Raw genomic sequence first — 22,915 nt, forward strand, 5'->3', positions numbered from 1 at the left:
TGTGAATTCACTGGACTTTTTAAAATTAACACCACAAAAGTTGTATTAGAAAGTGGGATATGCTAAAGTACTTTTTCAATATCCTTTAGTATTTTAATAATTGCTTGAAACATTTCTTTAATAGAATATTTTATAATAAGCAGTTATTTACAAGGTCTCTAAAATGGTGACTGGGTGCTCTTAGCAAGACTTCCAATTATGATGGGCTTTTTTTAATTTAAATTCTAGAAGAAACATGGAAAATTTATCAATTGAGGAATTTGCCTTCTGTCAGGATTTGCTGACACACAATCAGCAGTAGTACACTGCAAGGAATTCAAGGTTACCCTAGATAACAACCAAGCATAACCAAACCAGGGTCTTTACTGAACCAAGAATCCAGAACTCAGCAACTGTATTTAAATAAGACCAAGAATAAAACTCACACAAACAACTAAAATAGCGTTATTACAAAAATAGTTAATCCTGTTGGGAGCATTCAGCAGCTGCATTCTTTAGATTCAATCAGCTAAAAAAATATTAAGTCTTGATGATTGAGGGAACTCTGGATTTTGCTTTTCAGCCACAGACGCCTGGCTGGCAGAGGGCACTGGGAGGAATTGAAGCAAGCCAGTGCCGGCAGAAGACTTCCACTGCCTGAACAGCAAAGGGCCTCTTGTGTCCAGGGAGCAGAACTGCAAAGACCACTTTCCTTCAGAGTGAAGGATCAACCCATTATGTACAAAAGGAATGGCAATCGCTTGGCTCAATTTCTACACCCGATTCCCGTGCCACGCCGTAGAAGTATTACTGGAAAATCACCTACACGTTAAGACTGGGAGGAACACCTAACACAGTATTGCTTGTTTGCATATCGTGAGGGACAAATAAGGTTTGTTATTTGTTTATTCACAAGGTTTAGAAAAGCATTCTGAGCAACCTTCTTCCTCCTTCCTTGCTCTATGCACCGTACATCCAGGTGGGACGTCACTGAAGAGAGCTTCCGCTCCTGCTCAGGTCTGGAAGGGGAAGCGCAAGGCTTTTCTGAGGCACTACTGAGCTGCACTTGCAGAGCTGAATCAGCCCATCAGACTTCAAGAACAGTCCAACCAAACTAAAACTACAATGTTGAGTTTATACTCTTAAATGGAGTGTTCACATGCTTCCAAAGCATAGGTGGTCCTAATATTTTTCTACTGTACATGTAGAAGTCTCCAAGTCTCTGGAAAATTCAGGCCAACCACCTTCTCCCTCTCCTTCCATTTTCAATCTGATTGACTATGGAACATACAGTAGAAGTCATTAAGCTATATTTCACAGTTTATGGTTTTAATGGTTTTGCAACATTAGATGCACAACACATTTTCAAGCATCAAAAACTAGGCTTTGCTATCTAACATTTCATAAAGATAATAAAAGTTAATGAGCGCTCATGATCTATGATCTGACAAGACATCTGTTCTGTTCTTTCCGAGATAAAACACTCACCCTGCCTTGTTCTGGCACAGTGGGAGAGAACAAATATAAACCAGTTAATCATTCTAAACTATAAGCTATATTAAGTTATAGTTTCTCAACAGGCTTTTCATACCCTGTTGCTAATAGGGCACAGGTGTCCTAAAAACAGTCTTTCAATGCAATAATTAAATCCTGCTGACTTCACATGGTCAACTGCAGCGGACAGTACTGTTTAGCATTTCAGCAGGAAAAAAAAACCTGTTCAAAACGAGCAATAACAAGGTTGCTGGTATACCAAGAGTCCAGTATCAAGATCTCTATTCCCATTTTTTACATATTTTCATCATGCTTTTTTATTACAGGAGTATTTGAACAAAATTTCATTCTGACCTATCAAGGGAGTATTTGGTACAAATATTACAAGAAATACTACAAGATACTTCATATGGGACATGAGTAACATCACTGTGGGGAAGGAAGAAGTAATCTGCTTCCAAGCCATTTGTGAAGCTGTACCAGGGAGACTGGTCACAGGGAACTGTTGAGAACATTAAGATTCTGCACTCCGCTACATTTTAAAACCAGTTGCCGAGCATTTTCGGAATACTGTTTAAGACCAAATTCAGCTTGTTGATACCTATGTCACCTATAGTACAACACAAACGTGTAAGTGCAAAAAAAAAAAAAAGAATCTGATTTTTTTTCCCCCTTCACTCAGCCTTACACTGTGACATGTTTTGGACACTACGCAAGAGTACGCAAGGTTTCCATTTCCTGCAAACCACTGTGTATTACCACGAAACAGAACACGTGAAATGAAAAAAGAAAAAAAAATCTCAGATTGCATAGTAATGAACAACAGTATTTACAGTTGTAAACCCTCGGATAAAGATAAAATGCCAGTTTACATAAAGAAAATAGAAATACATAATTCCTGACAAATACCTTGTACGCTCAAAAACAGTCTTACACTCAAAACACTGTCCTGCAATCCATCTGCCTCGCAGAGGCACACAAAGAAATAAGCTATATAGCCAGGGAACCAAGCACTGCCCAGCTGTGCAGAAAAGCAAAGTATTTTTAACTGAAGGATGCAAGATAACTGGGATTTAATGCTAAAACCCCCCACAGCCTCAAACATCTAGCCTATCTAAATAGTCTAAGCTTCCTAGAGCATGCCAGAGAAGAACAGCATCTCTCCACTGACTGAAGCAATAGTTTAACCCGCTTTCACCAGATTGCTCTGCTGGAAGAGTCTGCTCGTTCCGCTAACTAAAAGCGGTATTCTCCTATAAGTTGCAGTCACAAACACTGCATAAGAATTTAAACCAACATTTATGCATACCTGTGCACAAACAGAACTAGAAGGGAAATAAAGGTAGTAAGTCTATGTATAAAGCTTAGCCCAAAGAAAAATTACTGCAGCACCACTGAATCAGACGGTCCACAGATTTCTCTCTCACACCCCCAGAGAGGTTATGTATGCTTTAGATTAAAATAAATAAAATCTGAAAAAACAGCACCAAGCAAGCGGCCTAGACACATCAGCTGGTGAACTCAGGCTACACATGTATTAGCACTTAGCATAGGATAACATGAATGGATTAGCAGCAAACACTTTGTGCTGAGGACCTGAACCTTGAAATTTACACATTTGCAGGGTTCGCTATGCCTGAACTCATTTACTAACTCTTCAGATCACCTCTTCAGATCAGTTAGGTCTTGCAGACATAATTAGATGTTCATCCATTAGCATTTCGTACAGTTTTGGATCATGTTTTTCTGTTTAGTTTCACCTGGAGAGAATCCAGTTTGCATTCACTGAAGCAAAAGCATGACAAGCAGGGATGACCAGATTAATTTAAAGGAGAAAAAAACACAAAAAAACCCCAAAAAAACCCAAAACCAAAACAACAACAAAAAAACCAAAACCCCAAAACAAAACAAAAAACACAAAAAACCCCACACACAAACAAACCACCACTCCTAGCCTGAAACAAAGCAATAATGCAAACCTACCCTAGGGTCCCTAAAAAGCAGTTATGCAAATGCATCATCTACCCCAACATGTGCAGCTACTCATCATCAAAAACATGGGCTGATGAGCCATTGCCATGTATTTTTACGTATTATGAGTAATATATTCTAATTTTACATAAACTTTGACATGAGATTCTAATTATTATAGTCTTGCCATTTAACCTCAATAAGCTCAAGTTCCCTCCCTGTGCATTTGCTTATGTCCATTCATACACTTTGACAATGCCTTCTCAAATACTGTTTCCATGACAATTTAAATTATAGTAAGATGAATAAAATCCTGGGGAAAAAAAAGAATAACACACCCGCAAAGATACACAAACTTGTCACATTCAGATTCTGGTAAAAATATTAAAATTTAATAATACCTTTTGAACATATAATTATGTCAAGGAAAGAATAAAGGCATTCAAACAAATGGATATAGATCTTACACAGTATTTACAAATTCTAAACTGCAAGTTGACTATAAAGTCACAAATACTTTAAATATTTAGTAGAATATAGTGTAAATTCTAATATAAATTAGATATTAACTTCATCTGTTATTTTTTCCAGTGATAACAGTCTAATCTTTACATAATATATACATTAAAATACTAAAAAGTTATAAAATTTTATTTCTGTTACTATGCAAAGAAATGGAAAATACATCAGATCTGTCTTACTGTACAATATCCAAATTGAACTTTCTACAGTGTCCTCTGCAAAAATAAACGGCACTTTCACATGCAACAAGGCATAAAGTACAAGTCTGTCCATTACCAGTATGCCATCTGAGTGCAAAGTAAACTAAAACGCAAATGTCATTCAACCATATAGTTGAAAATCAAAAGTAAACTGTGGAAAGAGATTCTGACAAACTTTCTGATTCAGACTGAAGTAATAATAAAAAGCATGTAAACTGATTTCCATACAGATCTGTCATCTTAAAAAATGAAAATGCAGAATACTGAGAAGTTTGTCATGACAGTATCAAAGTTACTTTGACAACACATAATGGAGGAAAAGCTGATGATCCTGTACGAATTCTGAAGCCCAGCCCTGCCAATGGGCTGCAGCATCTAAGCTGCTTTTCTATTGACAGTTTCCGAAATTACTTCTGCCACTCTGAACTGCACATCAGTAGTCAGATGAGTTTTCTAGACTTCATTATGCCATTGTGTAACCATAGCTTCCACAGTGCAATGCCACAAGAAGCCTGTCCTTAAGGATTTCTTTACTTGGGTATTCAGGTAACTTCAGCATGTTGATACTGAAAAGGAAAAAAAAAAAGCCACATCACAGTTCAGCAAGAAAGTCAACAGTAAAGTTTTCTGAATGAAAACCCTGAAGATGTCACATTTATGGAGCAAAACAAACCTGTGCTGCATTACAGTACCACTGAGCATTCAAATACATCGCAGGAAATTAAGGTTTTTTTCACTTTAGTAAATTGTAATACAATAATTTAACTTCAATATTCCCTTATTAATTTCACTGCCTTTAGTAATGCAAAATGAAGTAGTAAACAATGAGCAAACATAATGTAACATCATCTGGGTTAAAACCCACCACTTTCATGTCAGATAGTGAATACTCCACAAACTGTCTAAATTTTTTTTGGCCTTTTAATGAAAATAGTCAAAAGAACTTTTGACTGTGACTGACATGAAAAAGCCCTGTTTTTAAGATATTTCAATGAGACTAGTTAACATACCACGTGCTTGATGTTGGTAAAAGATTTGCAGTATACGGCACAGCAGCAATTGTAAAATTTTGCAATCCACTGCCACCCATTATATGGGCAAAACCACCATGAGGCACCCTGGAACTGAGAAAATTCACAGAAATTAGACCACTACAAGAATGTTATAAGCCAAAAAATATGATCTCTACACTGCAAATATCTCTTACTGCTAGTAATTAGACAGTTATTAATACTTTTATCAAGGTTCCCCCTTTCTTACCCATATCAAAATTCTAATTGTCTAAATGCTTTTAATTACAATATTGAGTAACACATTTGTCCATTTACATTAGGCATCTAATTGTTTGAATGATATTTAAGAGAATTCTGTTTGCAAAGAGGAGTCATTTCTACAACCAGTTTTTATAACAGAATGTTATCTCAGTTTAGGCAAACATCTATGGCTATTTATAGTTACAGTTTAAGAAACACTGCCTCATAAAAAAGTTTATTCTCCGATTACTATCCGTGGGACAATTGACCAAAGCGTTCTTGACGTGTCTTTTCATTTACTACTTCAGACCAAATATTACAAGTAACTAATAAAACCATTACATCAGTCACAAAACCATCAGTCATACTATCACCCAGTGACAACCTATGGCAAAACCAGAACACACTAAAAAACTCACTAGCATCTTCAGGAATACATTCTCATTTAATCATATTACTCAATTTTTTTTCATTTTACCAATATATTATTCAAAGATTACTCGAGGTGTAAACGGACAATAGCCCTGGAGTCTTCAGAGTCCTTCCCTATAATTTTAATGTAACAGAGACAAATAGAATAAAATTCAGAGTTTTTATAACATCAACTTAAGTTGGTATTCATTACAAGGTAACATGTTATTACACAGCCCTCACATTAAAAAAAAAATATCAAAAAAACTATAATGAAAGAATAAGGACTAAAGAAGTTGAATGTGAGCCAGCAATGCATCCTTGCATCAAAGGAAGCCAGCAGCCTCTTGGGCTGCATCAGGAAGAATGTCACCAGCAGGTCGAGGGAGGTGATCCTTTCCCTGTACTCTGTGAGAAACATCTGGAGTCCAGTTCCAAGCTCCCCCCTTACAGGAGGGACAGGGACTTACTGCAGCAAGTTGAGCAAAGGGCCACGAAGATAGTAAGGGACTGGAGCACCCGACACAGGAGGAGAGAGAGCTGGGACTGTTAAGCCTGGAGAACAGAAGTCTCAGGGGAATCCGATCAATGTATATAATTACTTGAAGGGAGGAATAAATAAGATGGAGCACGAGTCTCAAGATGGAGCACCCAGTGGTGCCCAGTGACAGGACAGGATGCAACGGGCAAAAATTGAAATCCAGGAAATTCCATTCAAACATGAGGAAAACTTTTTTACTGTGAGGTGGTCCAGTACTGGAATAAGTTGCCCAGAGAAGCTGAGGGGTCAGCACCCCTGGACACAGTCAAAACCTGACTGGACAAGACCTTGAGCATCCAGCTCTAGCTGACTCTGCTCTGAGCATGGGGTTGGATTAGACAATCTCCAGAGGTCCCTTCCAACCTCAGCTATTCTGTGATTTTGTAGCTAGCATAGAAACAATCTGATAAAACAAAATAAACTTTCCATAAAATACATAACAGCTGTTAGAATTTTAGATTACAGGTACTTACATTAGAAACAATGCTCCCATATTCACAAAACCAAAGTGACTGTAAAAACCAGGAGCAAGAATGGAAAAGAAGAATGAAGCAATCTTTCCACTCACAGTAAAACTACTTGGCAGAAATGCAAAAGAGTAAAGGTTGCTACTGCCAAATGTTAAGGAGCTAGGACAGAGCTCACAGTAATACTTTTTAAACATACCTTTAAGAGCTAGCTATAGTATCCAACACACAAATCTGTATCACCTAGCTTAATGACAGCAATGTTGGGCATATAGTTCTAGCACTGGTATATAAGGCAGCCACTATGGAGGGAAGTACTCATTATTTGCAGCATACTATTTCTGACATACAAACGGAATTGTGCTCACAGCCACAGTTCAGAACAGTTGTAAAGATTTTACAGCGGTACTCTTTTATACCGTGGTTTTGGCTCGCATTTCTAATACAGTGCTGCCTCCCCTGCAGTGACTTTTTTTTCCCCTCTGATGAACTGAGAGAATTCCACATTCAAGTCAGCAGTAAGACACAGACCTAACAGTTGAAAATTTTTCCTTCAGCCCACTACTAGCTAAAAGTTTTTACACTTTAACTTATTAAAATGTTTTTCATACAACAGGTCAAAATCGTACAGTATGATCAGGGCTTTGAGCATTTAAAAGTAACAGATGGCTGCCAACTTATGCCTCCAAGAATGAGTTTTCTTTCCAAGCAAAACACAGCCAATATAGTAAAGAAAGCCTTCTAAATATGTGCAAATAAGATCACAAGATCTTACCTCTCTTACTACATGTGGTGCTTAGGGACATGGTTTAGTGGTGGACTTGGCAGTGCTAGGTTAATGGTTGCACTTGATGATCTTACAGGTCTTTTCTAACCTAAACGATTCTACGATCCTATGTGCAAATAGCCTTCAGCAAGAGTAACAATACGATTTCATAGCTTCGGAAACTTCAATACTATTAAAATGTTTAAGTTTACATCTGAATCCTAACTTTTCTACCTATTTTTCCACTTACAGATTTTGCATAAATTTACTTGAAATGAAAACAGTGTAGAAGACCAAATAGATACGGGGGGGAGTAAAAGCATGTGGAGTTGGCAATACCATCTCAAGCAGGTGTCAGCAGAAAAAAGTAGGTGGTGCCTAAGTAAACTTTCAGATCCCCAACATGAGGCACAAGAATATTTAGGCTTTTTCTTGAGTGTGCCAAAACCTCCAAAAACACAGAATCTGCTATTCAAACATTGCTCATGACAATTACTTTACTGCGAAAAGATACCTTAAAATTGGTATTAACGATGAATGCAATGGTATCTCCACTGAAACTACCATAGCAAGACTTCATTACATTGACGAGAAAAAGGTGTAAGAATGGGGGAAGACAACAAAAGACAAAGTTTAAGAAATATTCAGAGAAACACTGAAGACAATAATAAATATAATTGTTTTATTTAATTCACTAAATTAATTTCATAGTCTTTGATTGGAAAGAAAGAATAGTACCACTTCAGACAGACACACACAAAAACATCAAGTAAGTGAATATGCAGAAGAGATTAAAGGGAAATGGAAAAAACAATGAAAATTTTGAATGCAGCCTGCCAACCAATACACACAGAAACAAATTCTTCTCTAAGGAAATGTGACTCCAGAAAAAGGTCATAGTTTGAAATCAGGTATACTTTTAGTGTACAATTTTACTTAAGATACTGGCCTGTACTAGACTAACTGGTGTTTTAGCTCAGACAACTCAGCATCTAAATCTTCCATGCCCAGAAACTAGGACTGTCTGGGGATTTATGTGCAAAAATGCCAGCTGCATACCACTATTAGAGGTAACTTTCAAAGGTTAAATTTTTATGGAAAAATACACCTATTACATTTCAATCGCTGAAGAAAAAACACAATGGGCTCCTACTAGCCGATACAGAAAAAAACTAAGCAATTTGTTTTTAAATTCCAGCCCAGAGTTCTAAAAGACATACCAAAAATTTCTTTCCTACTAACAAGAAATGGGTAAGAACAAGTCAGCATGTGATTTGTGACCAAAATGAATGGTGCTCAAGCACGTATTAATCAGACAACATAATTGTTTACTTGATAGAAAGCATCCTAGATAGAATCCAGTAGATTATCCCAAATGCCACGAAAATAGCGAATGCCACTTCAGTATCATTTTGAATGTTTTAAGAAGCATTTGAAACATGACCTTACATCTTAAAGATCCTTATTTGCTGTCTGGATTTAGCAATGGACTAGTCCACTAAAAATGAAAGACCAGCAGCTGGTTGCAACAGATGTGCAGTTAGAACTGCAGGAATCATTTCTGCAGCGGACAAAAAGAAAAGATCGATGTGCACAGAACTAGCTTCTTAAATTGTCTGTAATCCCTAAAACCAATGAAATTCATAATAAATCAAGTGAAACTAATAGAACTTGAAGACCATGCCATTTGATGATACATCCGTGACTGTGAAATTCCTTGATATAAAAGACAAGGTTTGATGATCTTAATTTGTATTTTACCATTGCTTAACCACAAAACTTATAAACAAAAGGTCAACTACTCTACTAATCCTAGAAAATGAAGGGAACATCAGATTAAGAAGATGGTGCAATCTCTACCTGCAGAAGAAGACATGGATTACACAGCTCAGGTGCCACATGTATGTCTATGGATCCACTTTGCAGAATGTCGGTATACACGAACTTGAATACATGAACATGGTATACATATACACGGTATACATGAACTCACCCAGCTCACAGGGGCATTTATTGCTCAAAACCTTCCCCCACTGCCCCCAAACCATAAAAGGAAATAGAAGTGGCTTTCCCTGAAGAACAACTAGAATTTAGGACAGAAATTCTATACGAAGCAAACACAGTCTTGCATAAGGTTACATCTTCACTTGATCTCGACACACTGCACTAATGTTGAATTCAACTCAGCTTTAGGAGAAGGATGTTCTGTTTACACTGACTGAAGCAATACCTAGTTATCTCACACATTAAAGCCTATATTGATTACTGGAAAAGCCAAGAGCCACATAAATATGCAACAGGAAGAAGAATATAAAGTGCAGTTAAATTCACTACTGCCTTGTTAAAAATTGCCTGGGACAGCAACAAAGGCCTCTTGCAAAGTAATCAAGTACAATAAATAAGTAATCAATCATTTTGCTGGCAATACAGGCAGCAAAAGTATTAACACACACTTTGTCTACTTTGATCAACATATAGAACACCGAAGTATGCAAAACAGTTTCTAGTTAGGTGATCTTGTATGGTAATCTGAAGTCTCTTGACTTATTTCAGAGTATCCAGACAATATATTTGTTATTACAGAAGAGTTTCTCACCTGCCAGTAACGAACTGTAATAGTAATACTCTCTCTTCCTGAGTTAGTTCTTCCACAACGTCCCAGAACCACTAAATGAAAAATAAGTTAGTTTATATTGTCCATTAAATCCTTGTAGTACTTGAAAAGATAATGGTAAAACAATAAATGGAATATTTGTGTGTTTGTAACTTAAATGATGGAAGTTTTCATATGAAATTCATGCAAAATGAAGTTACTTAATATAGGAATATAGTATAAAATACTTCCACAAATTTCAGCCAAAAGCTTCCATAATCACACACAGAAAACGACAATAACAACTTTTTTTGGATTACAATGCAATAGTCTACATTCTTGAAAAAAATAATTTTACCTGAATAACTTGGTCTCCTCTCTCGTAGCCACTGGTATATTCTGTATTTTTTAACCAATCATTCACATCAATTTCTGGCATACCAGACAACAAAAGCTCCTTCAGAAGAAGTACACAGATTGTGATTAGTCCTCCTGACTAACCATTAATTTCAAGTGTTTATGCTATTTTAAAAAATAATGCTTTAAGAAATATAAAAGTTACAGTGCGTTTTCTGTTTAGTTGTAACCTTGCGGAACATACAATTTTTAATACAAGAAGATTCTTGAATTGAGGTAACTTCATAAGATCTGTTTAATTTAAGCACACAGTATCAAGACACAGAAATTATTGCCAAAGAAGTTGAAAGAAAGATCTCTGAGTTTTGGCATGACTTGAGACAAAACTTGAGATGTGTTGGTTACAGAAGATCAAACAACCACAAAAAACTTATTGGAATTTGATTCTGTGACTCAAAAAGTAATAGACAGCATCTCCTTACTTTTAAAGAACTTCTGTCCTCCTGAAAGAAAATATGAAAAGGCTTAAAGGCCAAATTATCCTGATTCCATTTTGAAATTACAATTTAAGGCCTTTATCGCTGGCACATGAAGTTATCACATTCCACGAAGACAGTCATTCTAAGTAATTAGGATAAACAGGAATACACATATTGAGATCCTCACTGGTAGATGCCCACAAAGTAAAACCAAAGTGAAAGATACAAAATGGTTATTTTGTGGGTACTGAGCTTTACTTCTACATCGTTACACTACTGATGAAGTATGCTGAACAAAGTATTTTAAAAAGTATAGGCATTTCTGCTTACCAGTTCATATTCATCAAAAAGCTGGATCAAAGATGGTGGAATGAACATATGGAACCCTTGTAAAAAGGCATTTATCTGAGGCTGAATGGCTCTTGTCATTCTAAGCTCTGTGACAAGCTGGACATACTCAGCCTGCAACACAGAAAATGACATTAAGACATACAATAGCAAAAATACATAGTGCTTGTGCAAACACAGACACGTAAATGCAGTCCTCAATACATTACAAATCTCATCCACTGTAAGATGTTAAGAGTCCCTATATGTACTTTTCACACATGGAAGCAACCCAAAATAATTCAGAAGGCCCCTCAGAGTTCAGAGCCCCTTCTGCTCTTCCCCTTTCCTACCTTCCAAAGACAATTCCCAAACAGAAATGTTTAAACGGTAACACAAACCAGTCAAAAAACAGGGACTTGGACTAACATAAAGGAAGTGAATAAAACTCAGTTTGTCATGACTGCATCTAATACAACCACTGTTGTGATCATCTAAGGACATAAACAAGGCAAAGTTTGTAAAGAAAAATACTCTATTAAGCAAACTGACATAACTCAGGAAAAAGGGTAAACTTCTGAAGGAATATTTGTGAGCCAAAAAGCTTTCTTGCTTTCCCCCTATCTCTAGAAGTCTAACAGAATATATTACTTATCCCTGCAAACTTTATTGTCTTAATAACAATTTCATTTTTTTAAGAAAGTCTTGAAAGTCTCCTCAGTTTTTAAAAAGGCAAAAAAGACAGAACAGCATTTATACTATATACCATAACCATGTGAACAGACAGTATCATAGTTTGCATCCTTTAGAGATTTGGGGGCTCCATCCCCTTTAAAAGATGCCAGTTAGAAAAGGAATCCACCAGAACTTTGCTTTTGTTGAAAACACAGAAGCCTAGGAAGCGGTTAATGGAGGAAGGTTTTTAGAATGAGACAGACAGAAATGCCTATGTTAAAGCTGTATAAACATGTCTTACCTACCCTGACAAAACTATGCAAGTCTAAAAAATTTCTTTACTCAGGAAAAGAGATTTCTACTTGAGAACAAAATTTATTCCTAGATTAAGGTACTCTGTTTCAAAGTAATGCTTTGACTTCCTAATCATTATTTTTAATAATGAAATCATGAAACATGATTAACCTCCCAATTAAACCATCTCAACTATCACCTTCCCTCAAGACAATAATCTTACAAAAATACGACCTTGATTTTTAATTTTAAAAAACGTCAACCTAAACTTTTCGGTTCTGAACCTGCACAAAAGCAACCAAGCATTCTTTCTTTCCTCTTTTTCTGAAAAAGAGCGTGAAGTATGAAACATTTCAAAACAGAAGAATATTTTTGAAAGGCAATTCCTTACATTCACAGAAGTATAGAGGGGTTATCATTTGCTTTGCAGTTGGAAGATATTTTTAAATGCTTTACCACCATTTTATTCAAGTGAGAAGACAATTAATTTGTGAAGTGCTCTGAAGAGGAACAGTACCTAAGCATATCTTCAACTGCAGAGCTGTTCCCAAAAATCCAGTTTCAATCTAGTAATCTCCCTAGGTTGCTTCTACCGTCAGTGGAACTGAAGACACCTCCCTTCTCTAAGAAATTAGAGGGGTAGCCAAAGGAGATTAACTGCCCTAGACAAAAGTTAGCCTCTGTAAATACATCTTACGAGCTCTAGGACGAAATCAGAAACTTTAGCAATATCAGGATTAGCAGTAGTGTTAAATGCTGTTTTTCAATAATCAGAAATATTTGTTTCACATCTTGTAAGTTCCTGTTACATGAATTAGGCTATTCAGAAAACAGGGTTGTAGAAAGAAAAATTAACCATCTTATTTTTAAGAAAATACCTTAGAAAAAATATGACACTTATTTTCTGCATTACAGAAATATTTACATTGAACACTTTCATTACAAGAGAAAACAGTTGCTGTGCTTTACGTGTAACAAGAAGTGTTTTAAATAGCCTGGAACAGCCAAGCATACTGACTATCAGCACTGGCACATGCTGAAAGACCTGTACCACAGAATTTACATAATATATGCCAGTAAAAAAATGGTCAATTTGTTTTTCCCTCTGTTCACTTCATTTACATTTTATTCCCTCTCAGAAGCCTTAGGAGCACATTACAAAACAGAAATATCTACACAGTTTCAGACCTACATATGCATTCCTACACAGTGCATAAAAGGCACAATCCAGACTTCTTTTAAGAGGGGAGATTTGATTGAACGGGCATCACAAATACAATGACAAAGTCTGGTTTGGGTGAGGACTTGTTCTGTATTTTCCTTTGAGGTAAATCAAGCAGAGATCATGCTTCCCTGATTTCACAACTCCATATACTGTGAGATGAGGATCAATGTTCGTTATGATGTTCAGATTCAGAGAGCAGCTCCATTCCAAAGCTGGTTGAAAAAATACGTAATTTTTTACTGCCAAACAGCACAGCCAGCTCACAGATAGACAAGTCCTGGGAGGACAGAGAAAGCCATAGGATTGTGGAGATTTGCACCATTTTTTTAAAATAGCATATGGTCAAACTTTGTCTCGCTCTAATTTTATTTTTTCCTAACAAGTAAGTAGAAAGCTGCAAAAATACACACAGCAAAGAACAAAGAAACCCATAGCATGGACACTGGAAAAAGCCTGACTTTTCCCTTTGAAGTCTCCCCATTACCATGACAAAAGGCAGTTGAACCACTACTATAACTGATATTTCAGTTGGAGCTACATGGACACTCCAACTGCAAGACTGGAACATTTGTATTGTATGGTCCCACAACCATTCACCTATTACACAGCTGATGTAAAAAAAGAAAATGCCCTCGTTCAATGAAAACAACTTTATACAAACAGCTATTGCTACCACTCCTCAATAGGGCATTTACTCTATTTGGGTTTTCAGTAAGAGGAAGATGGATTGTTTGGGTGATTGGGGGGGGTGGTGTTTTCGTTTTGGCATGGGGGGTTTTTTGCGAGTTTGTTGGTTTGGTTGTGGGGTTTTTTTAAGAAATAAAGATTCACTCATAATTTCATTTTTAAAAAATGCTATCCTTTAAACAGGTAATCTGCTAGTGTGCATACACAGCAAATTCCTTTAGAAGCTGAATTTTCTTCTCCCAGAGGTATAGCAAATACAACGAGTTTTAAACAGCGATCTTTTATTCCTCAGGTAAAGGCAGAAAAAAAGAAGGAGATCTCTTGCAGGAAAAGAAGATGGTTTATAAAGTAAAGGAGACACTTTCCTGTTTAACCTGTTAGAACTGCTAAGCTGAAACATACTGCAAAACCACGTCACATTAAAGAAGTTGGGAAAAATTCCCAAACACCAGTAAAACACAGATCTACAATTTTCAACAACTTGGTTCGCCACTGTCAAAATCAGTGAACAAGAGACAGTGCCATCTTACAAATGGTTGTTGACTTCACATTTTGCAGCTTCAAATTTAAAAATCAATTAATACTAACAGTTTCAAAGCTACGACAACAGTCATCTGTTCCTTACCACCTTTCAAATAAAAGCTACACAAACTCCTGTCCCCTCCCTGCCACAGCTGAGGAAGGTTGATGAGCTAGAATGGATGCATCTGTTCTACACATGTTCATTCACCCTTTTTAGTCTGTGCCCCAAGTCAGAAGTTAACAGAGCAATGTAAGCTACTAATGACTGAAGGTATCCTTGTGTAGGCAAACTTCTAATTTCATGCTAACTGATACCAGTTTTTAAATAGTTGTTATGAAATCACAATTTACGTCAAGTACATCTATTTTATATATTGAGAAGCCAAGACTGCTCAGAAACAAGAATGAACATCCCTGCTTTCTCTAATAGGTAATAAAGAAATTAATCATCCACTGCCTTCACAATTAGACTTGTTTTACCATCTGTATTCTTTCATGAATGACTATATTGCAGAAAACAGTGCAGAATCAGGCTAATAATATGTATTCCTGTTATTGGAATGACACTCTGCCTTAATGAAAGTGAGGATTAAGCATAAAAGAATCCAGTGCCAATTGCTCCAACACAAACTAAAATTTTGTTAGAACAAATGCTGACACCAAGTGGCCATTTACCAATACAGCAGCTGTCTACGCAACTGGTAGCGCTGAATGAATACTGTGTACACAAAGCAAGTTAGGCTAGCTCAACGCAAATGAAAAATCAAAACACAAACCAGACATAAGGATCAAAAGAGCCAAAGATACAAAAAATTGCAGGTCTACCCATGACACTCCTACAGTTACTCAAAACTATCCAGTGGGTAACTGTAGAATTCAATTAGACTGATGTCTACTTTAATTTCCAAATGATTTTCAAAATCTGGCTCCGTTTTTCCATATTCATTTTTTAACTAATGCTGCAGAGAAGTCAGAGACTTTCCAAGCTGTTACTATTAAAGTAAATTAAAAAGGTAAATTATTTCCATATACACCAAGTGACTTGCAAATGGATGAAAAAGCTTCCTGCAGCCTTTTCCTGTATCAATTATCCGTACGTAACTGTAGAGCAATCCAGTGCTACAGACTGCCCTAGCAGGCAGCACACTTTGCAACATTACCTACCAATTTTAATTGTAGCAACTGCTACTGTTCTACCTTCCTGGTATATATATGCATGACTTAACTTTAGGAATATTTGTAACTTTTAAAATATACCCTTCATTTAAAGTTGATCCCATTTTCCTTCTAAAAGTTCTGTCAGAAAAAAGAACCTCAAACCTGAACACTTAGAGAGATTTAATATAGTACTATTTCTATAACATGCTAAGCTAGAAAAAAGGGGGAAGAGTGTTGGCAACTTTTTTATTTTATGTATTTCCTTCAAAACAGGTATACCATTTATGCTTCCAGTTACTCAGAAAGTCAGTCCAATTGCTTTTCTTATACTATCAACTTCTGAATAAACCTGTATACTCACCTTGTTTTCCTGTGTAACAAGTATACTTGCACCCCCTGGCTTCAATGGCACTTCTTCCATTGCTCCAAATACATCAGTCTCAACAGAGAAGGTCAGCTCTAACCCCAGATCACTGATATCGTTATCTAAAATCCACTGCAAGTTCTTTGCATACTCTGGATCAATAGATGCTACATCCTGATAATTTACAGGTATACCTAGAAAAAGCAAAGAGACAAAACCCCCTCAAATAAATAAGATAAAGCAAAAAGGGTTCTAACCTAATATGTGGTAGAAGATTGCCCTCTAGAGAGAAACCAGAATAATGCAGTAATAGGAAAAGGGAAAAAGGGATTCACCATTAACAACTACAGCAGAACTGTTACTTACTACACTTTAAAAGTATTAAAGAATCAAGTTTCCTCTGTATGTTTTTCTTCCCAGTGAAGCAAATGGCATACCACTTGAGCCACAACAATTTGTACAATTTTAGATCACTAATCGATTTCAGTAAAAGCATCTAACCATACAGCACACAACAATGTTAAATGAGTTTCCAAAAAAAATCCTACCGTTTTCTACATAACTTTTAGAAACCCAAGTATCATATTGCTCTATATAATATCATCTTTTCCCCCAGAAAATTATTTAGAACTCGGGGGAAAAAAAAAGAAAAGACCTTTCTGTACTTCGAAAACTCTTTCGCTCTTCAGTTTTCTTCTTTTTAATCATGTTGCTATAAGACCTAGTATACAGTTGAAAAAAATTATTTATAGGAATTTTACATTTTCAAACTGAACTTGCAAGTCATTTAGAAGCATTAAGAGGAGAGTTGCTAGAGGTTGGACTTTCATCCAAGTACTGAAACTGCCTACTTACAGCCCCTTCGCAGACATGGCACTCAAACAAATTTGAGCAAAGGTGCCCAGAACAAGGTGACCCTGAGTTTGCGCAAGAGAACTACCCTCTTCACCTCACGAGAAAGCAAACCCCAATTACTTTAACTCTCTCATGACAGATACTTTACCAAGACAGATAAATACCTGGGAAAAGGGGCAGGGGGTGAGGGTGGTAGTAGGTTTAGAGAAAAGCAAGTTATCAGGAAGTACTCTCTTTGCTTCACCATCTTCTGTGCGTTGTGAAGTGTCACAAGGGTGCCCATTAGTAGAAGTCTTAGCACGCTATGGACTGCAGAAGCAGTATCCCAGAGAGTAACACAAAATTCAAAGGTTAGCAGCCAGTGCAAACATGTAAGTGCAAAAACTGTTACAGTATTTCCCTAGAAGAGCTAACTAGTGCTGAAATGGTGCACACACAAGTTGTAAGGCATTGTTTTTCTAAAAAAAAAAATCAAGCAACACTCCAGTTTAAGGGAGGGATAGATAATTTACTAATGAATTTTCACTGTCTTCTCTCAAAAAAAAAAAAAAAATCTAACAGCTGTCTAGTAGTTTCTAGAGGACTTTCACTTTTGCCAACTAGTAAGCATATGTGCATTTCACATATGAAATGTGGAAATAATGATGTCTCTGAGGGATATAAGCAAAACATGTGGGAAAAGCAGCAGACTGAAAAGTAGGAATCAAAGACTCCTTTAGAGAAGAAACTGAACTAGAGCGTTATGATGAGACTACATAGTCAGCATGTTGCGAGACCAAAGCACTAAGCTCACTCATTTGCTTGACATGTTTTACCAGTCAATAGACTCAGGCCAGGCAGTTATAAAGAAACTGTCAGATTTATCAGGACAAAATTTGAATCCCATGAAATACTATGTATCTTTCTCCTGCTATACCCTTAAGGCACCTATAGTTTGAAAAGGAAGAGAAATCTATCTTAGCATAATTGTGATAAACAAGTATTTCTGTGCAACACAGAACTTCAAAAAGATACCACAGGTAAGCTCTGAGACAAATTCAGTAACTATTCTAGGATTTAAGGCCTCCAGCTCAATATACACTGACTCAGAAATTAATTTTTGCTTTTGTTTATGCCATTTTAAGGAGCATTTTCTATTATACTGTGAAAGAGGGAACTTAAGTCTAACAGCAGATAGCACAGTTAGGAATTTATTGCTATGCGTCTTTGTACGTTGGAAGTGGAAGTTTCCTTTTCCAAACACAAAAGTAATTGGCTCCTTAGAAAAAACCAACGTAACTGGACAACAGCACTAGTGAAACTATCTTCTCCTCCCCTGTTTGAGCAGAAGGCAGACAGACAGTTTGAGAAAAACAAACCTAAGAGGCCTTATTAATTTCTGACTATATTTCTGCCTCAGTTCTACATCCGTAATATAGTGCAGCCCTAATAAACATGAAGACCTATGGAATAATATTTGATTTCACAACACGCAAAAAAAAAAATCATGCAGCTACATACCTAACATCTTAAACACATTGTATGTTACCTGAATCATCACTTAAGCTGGTGATCTTTCCTTGCCTACCAGATATTGTTGCAGAAAGATCTCAGTTCATCAGAGTGAAAAAAGGTGATGCACCCACATGAGTCTCAAAAAGGTAGCCATATTTTTTTGATGTTTTGAAAAGTAGGCTACTCTTTTGAAGAGTAGCCTGTTCATACAGGTTTCGGCTGCTAATTAAGGCACTTCCACATCATGTCTGTGGACTGAAGAGAAGAGTTTCCTTTGAAAGAAGAGGAGACTTCCTCACTGTTCCTCAGATAGAGGAGGTCTTACCACACAACTGGTGGATTCAGTACCGTCAACAGGAAAGGCTACAGAAAACAAGGATCTCAGCGCAAGGTGAAAAACCAAGGGAATGGAAACTACCTCAGGCTTCAAAAGATTTCATACTCCATGATTTAAGGCCTCACAAGTAGCTGAAGGGAATGTCTATGTCTGTAACCCGGTAACTTGTATTTGGCATGAACAACAGTTAGCATAACCCATAGCTGAACCTGAAACAAAAATAAACCAAAAACCCCTAGGAGCATCTGCTGCTGTGCAACTCAGGTTCCTTAAGCAAGAAGAGAGGAGATGCACAAAACTGAGGGAAAAGGCCTTGGAAAGGTTTAAATAAACAACCCTGAGGAAGAAAAAGCAACTACTTTGGGAAGTGGAGGTGTAATTTTCCCAGTTCTCTGAGTCTGATAAGTAACAAGAAGTAGCAAAAACCTGTGAACCTTTTGAACTTAAAGAAGATGAATGTGCACAAAACTCTAGAGTTCCAGGATGCCTGTTCAACAGAATGACAAAACCTTACAAAGAGGGACTGGTGGGACCTTATTAACAGACTACTCGCTGCTGTTTGGTTTGCAACAGTTACTCTAGCAAAATGAAAAAGAAAGAAAAAAAAGAGTAAACAATAGGTCATCTTGTCAATTCAGAAACCAACAAATCCAGTATATAAGCACAATTCAAACTAGAAAAGAACCCAAATTAATTAGTAGTCATTTCCAAAAGAGGTGACAAGAGCAACACTTGACTATTCTCAAGGTGTCACTGAAGAGCAGAAAAATATGTTTTTCTCATTTGTGAATACATCACAGGGAGATTAGCCTGTAAGCATCATTCTGCTCACACAGAGGCATCCCTTGATATCAGAGGTGAACCCTTAAGTCAGTGCCAAATTGTGCCACACAGAGATATGTCTATTTTGGAATCACTTTCCTACGTGAAGATCAATGACCAGGGAAGCCTGATGAGGCATTGCCAACATGGTGCTGCTTCAGATTGGCTGTCCTCCATTGCCTCTTGCCCAGAACACAGTCACACTCCTGCAATAGAAAGCGGTACTGAGGGAGAGAAGTAAAACGCATCTCTTTGTCAAGAAGATCTTGACAAAGATGACTGAGCCTGCACCATCAACAAAGTGAAACAGTGTTCCCTGAACACTTTCAGGGAAGAGAAACAGTAAATCTGAAGTTGATCTGTCCTGGACTCAGCAAACATCACAGGAAGACTGTAGGTAGACAGAATGATTACAGAAGAACAGAATGAGATGCAAGCAATCCCTTGAAAACCTTCCTAGGTCTTAGAGTAATGAGCGGTTCTTGAGGAAAAGTAAAACTTCTGACATCAAGCTATCTTACACTTCCAAAGAAGATTTAAGAATAGCACTTAAACACAAAGGCAATTCTGCATGCAGCAGCAAAGGAATTTACGTACTTAGAGGAGTGACAGGAACACAAAGGGAATTTACCCTTCCATCACATATTCATGCAAGAGGAAAAGTTTTAAATGACAATGCAAAACAGGGGCATCATGTCTGACAATCAAGAGGCACAAAGGTTCTCAAAGAAGAGCAGAGAAGGGCCCTAGATGACAGTTACCACCAGCTAACAGTGGTCCTTCTCTATGAAAAAGAAGAGTTACATTTTTATAAAGACTTCTGACCAATCCTCTTGAATGCTACAGTAACCGTATGAATTAACTTTCCTCGGGAAGGAGACAGGATGAACCACATTAGTTCTGAAACACTACTTCAGGAAACAAGTAGTATTTGTTGCACTGGGTACACAGGGAGGTTTGCAACAGTATGGATTCACCTTGTTTTACACAACTGAAGAACTGCAGGCCTAATAAAGAATGGCCAATAGATTTTTGTCAGAGTTCATAAACATTATCGACTTTTTAAGTCTGTCCTAAGTTAATTAGGGAATGATTATTTTCATTTCTCAAGAATGACATCAGATGACAGGACAGATGAATTTCACAACTGTGATGCAAAGAATTACATACACCACAAAAACAATTGGCTGCACTAGTCTGCCTCTCAGGCATTCCTAGTCAGCAACCTTAAAGACAACTAAATTATATGATCATGCTTTAGAGAGATTAATGATGCCTTCCCTGTTTTTAATTTAAGATTCATATTCAAATATAAATTGAAATATTAGCTATTTTAATAAAAGTTGCTAACTGTAAAAAATTCCCCATATAGTTTTGCAAATGTATTTCTGTTTTTTGCAACTATAACAGTTCCAAAGAGAGGCTCAGACTGGAATAGCAATTACTGCCATACTATGTTGTAATTCTGATGTACACAAAAGATTAGCAAGACATTCATTTCCAAGACTTTTCCACTTTTAACACACACACACACAAAAGTAAAAAAGGAAAGGGTTTACTGCTCAGACAACCATTATGACTAATAAACAGAATTTTAATAAAACCATACCAAGAATATGTTTGTAGAATGACCTCGTGAAGTAAATGTTCACCAACTGCCTGTGATTCAGAGCTAGCCCCAGGATCTGGCCTGCGAAACGGAAGTAGTTCAAATGATCTGGATTTACAGAAGAGTTGCTGTTGGGCTGGAAAGTTGTGCCTATAAAATAAAAAGATTATCATGTTTCATGACTTTTTTTTTTTTTAAAGTGACATTCATATTTATCAAATACACTAAGCATCTGAAACCACTGAAAGAGTTTCACTTTGGGATTCTGGAAAATTCTTTAGAGATTTTTGTTTACACCAAAAAAACATCAGAAAGAAATGTATTAGAATGTAACGACATCTGTTATTACAATGATAGTGCTTAGCCACTCTCCAAGGCACCACTCTGAAATAATTATCATCAACATAAGGGTAATCATGATCTGCTAAATTTGGTCCTTCATCTTACTATATTGCCATGTGCATTTTTTGCTCACTCTAACAGGCAATGGTTCTATCGACTTGTGAACGTGCTCAAAGGAAGGATCAGAATGCAGCCACTTCCTTTCATCTAGCTCCAGCCAGATATAGACAGGAGACAGTCCAGTCCTGGTCTCCTTGGAAAAGACCATCTCAAATAGACATCCCTGAACTTTTCCTTTTAACTTTCAGGAACTAATCTATGTCTCTACTGTTGACTGAATTCCTTGCCACTTCCCAAGACTTTGTAAGGTAGAAAGCAAAACATTTATCACTGATGATTATGTGAAATCTTTTACTGATAAAGATTTGCTTTATATGAAGCATCCAAAAGACAAAAAGTCAATACAAGGTAGACCTGTGGAGATTACCATCTGGTTTTACCACAAAAATTAACTGACTGAGTTTGTGGATTTCTAAAAGGAAATCAAGGAATACCTCCACAGTTCCCTTGCAGATGCAGAAGAAAGGAAAACGCTTTCTATACTGCTCTTAAAGTGTTATGTCCTTCTACTACCAGGCAGAAATAGCATGAACTCATTAAAACGAACAACTCTCCTGTTACAAAAAGGGAGAACAAAAATCAAGGGAACTTCAAATTAAGAAAAATATTTCATCTGTAGTTATAAAAACATACAATTACTAGCCCACTTCTCTCTATATACAAGATCAATTCTGTCAGTGTTGCTTTTAAAAAGTAACAATCTTCTATTCTGAAACGAATTACGTGACTTTCTTCTTGGATTATAAAAACGCTTTTCTAGAAGATGACACCCTAAAATTAGGAGAGAAAAAAAAAAAGAGGCAGAGGCCTACCATCAGCTGACTGGGTAAATAAGGCGTAATCTGGGTTAACTATTTCACTGGATAAGATATCAAACCACTCACGCACCACACCCTGTCCCTGCATGTCAAAAGAATAAAACATGTTAGTACATAGAACTTTCATTGCACAAACAGTTACGCTGGGTAACCACATTTCTTAATAAAGTATAAAAATTATTTTAAATTAGGATTTAGTTTAAAATGATACTTGTGAAAGAGAATTAATATTT

At 36.7% G+C, this 22,915-nt stretch overlaps 1 protein-coding gene across 5 annotated transcripts in view; it reads right to left on the reverse strand.

Moving 5' to 3' along the window:
- Nucleotides 1–3,876: 3,876 nt before the first annotated feature.
- HACE1 (HECT domain and ankyrin repeat containing E3 ubiquitin protein ligase 1) overlaps nucleotides 3,877–22,915 on the reverse strand; it is a 54,255-nt gene continuing 35,216 nt past the window's right edge. For 4 of the 5 annotated variants that reach the window (XM_075498460.1, XM_075498457.1, XM_075498456.1 and 1 more), the window contains 8 exons: nucleotides 22,677–22,764; nucleotides 21,403–21,552; nucleotides 16,283–16,479; nucleotides 11,364–11,495; nucleotides 10,556–10,654; nucleotides 10,201–10,271; nucleotides 5,177–5,290; nucleotides 3,877–4,732 (listed from right to left, as the gene is read on the reverse strand). In XM_075498460.1, the coding sequence (XP_075354575.1) occupies nucleotides 4,630–4,732; nucleotides 5,177–5,290; nucleotides 10,201–10,271; nucleotides 10,556–10,654; nucleotides 11,364–11,495; nucleotides 16,283–16,479; nucleotides 21,403–21,552; nucleotides 22,677–22,764 (954 nt within the window). In that variant the 3' untranslated portion in view covers nucleotides 3,877–4,629. The remainder of the gene's footprint in view (nucleotides 4,733–5,176; nucleotides 5,291–10,200; nucleotides 10,272–10,555; nucleotides 10,655–11,363; nucleotides 11,496–16,282; nucleotides 16,480–21,402; nucleotides 21,553–22,676; nucleotides 22,765–22,915) is intronic. The other variant, XM_075498459.1, reaches the window with a different exon arrangement.

This window comes from Mycteria americana, chromosome 3, assembly GCF_035582795.1.
Source record: "Mycteria americana isolate JAX WOST 10 ecotype Jacksonville Zoo and Gardens chromosome 3, USCA_MyAme_1.0, whole genome shotgun sequence".
NCBI classification, from domain to species: Eukaryota; Metazoa; Chordata; class Aves; order Ciconiiformes; family Ciconiidae; genus Mycteria; species Mycteria americana.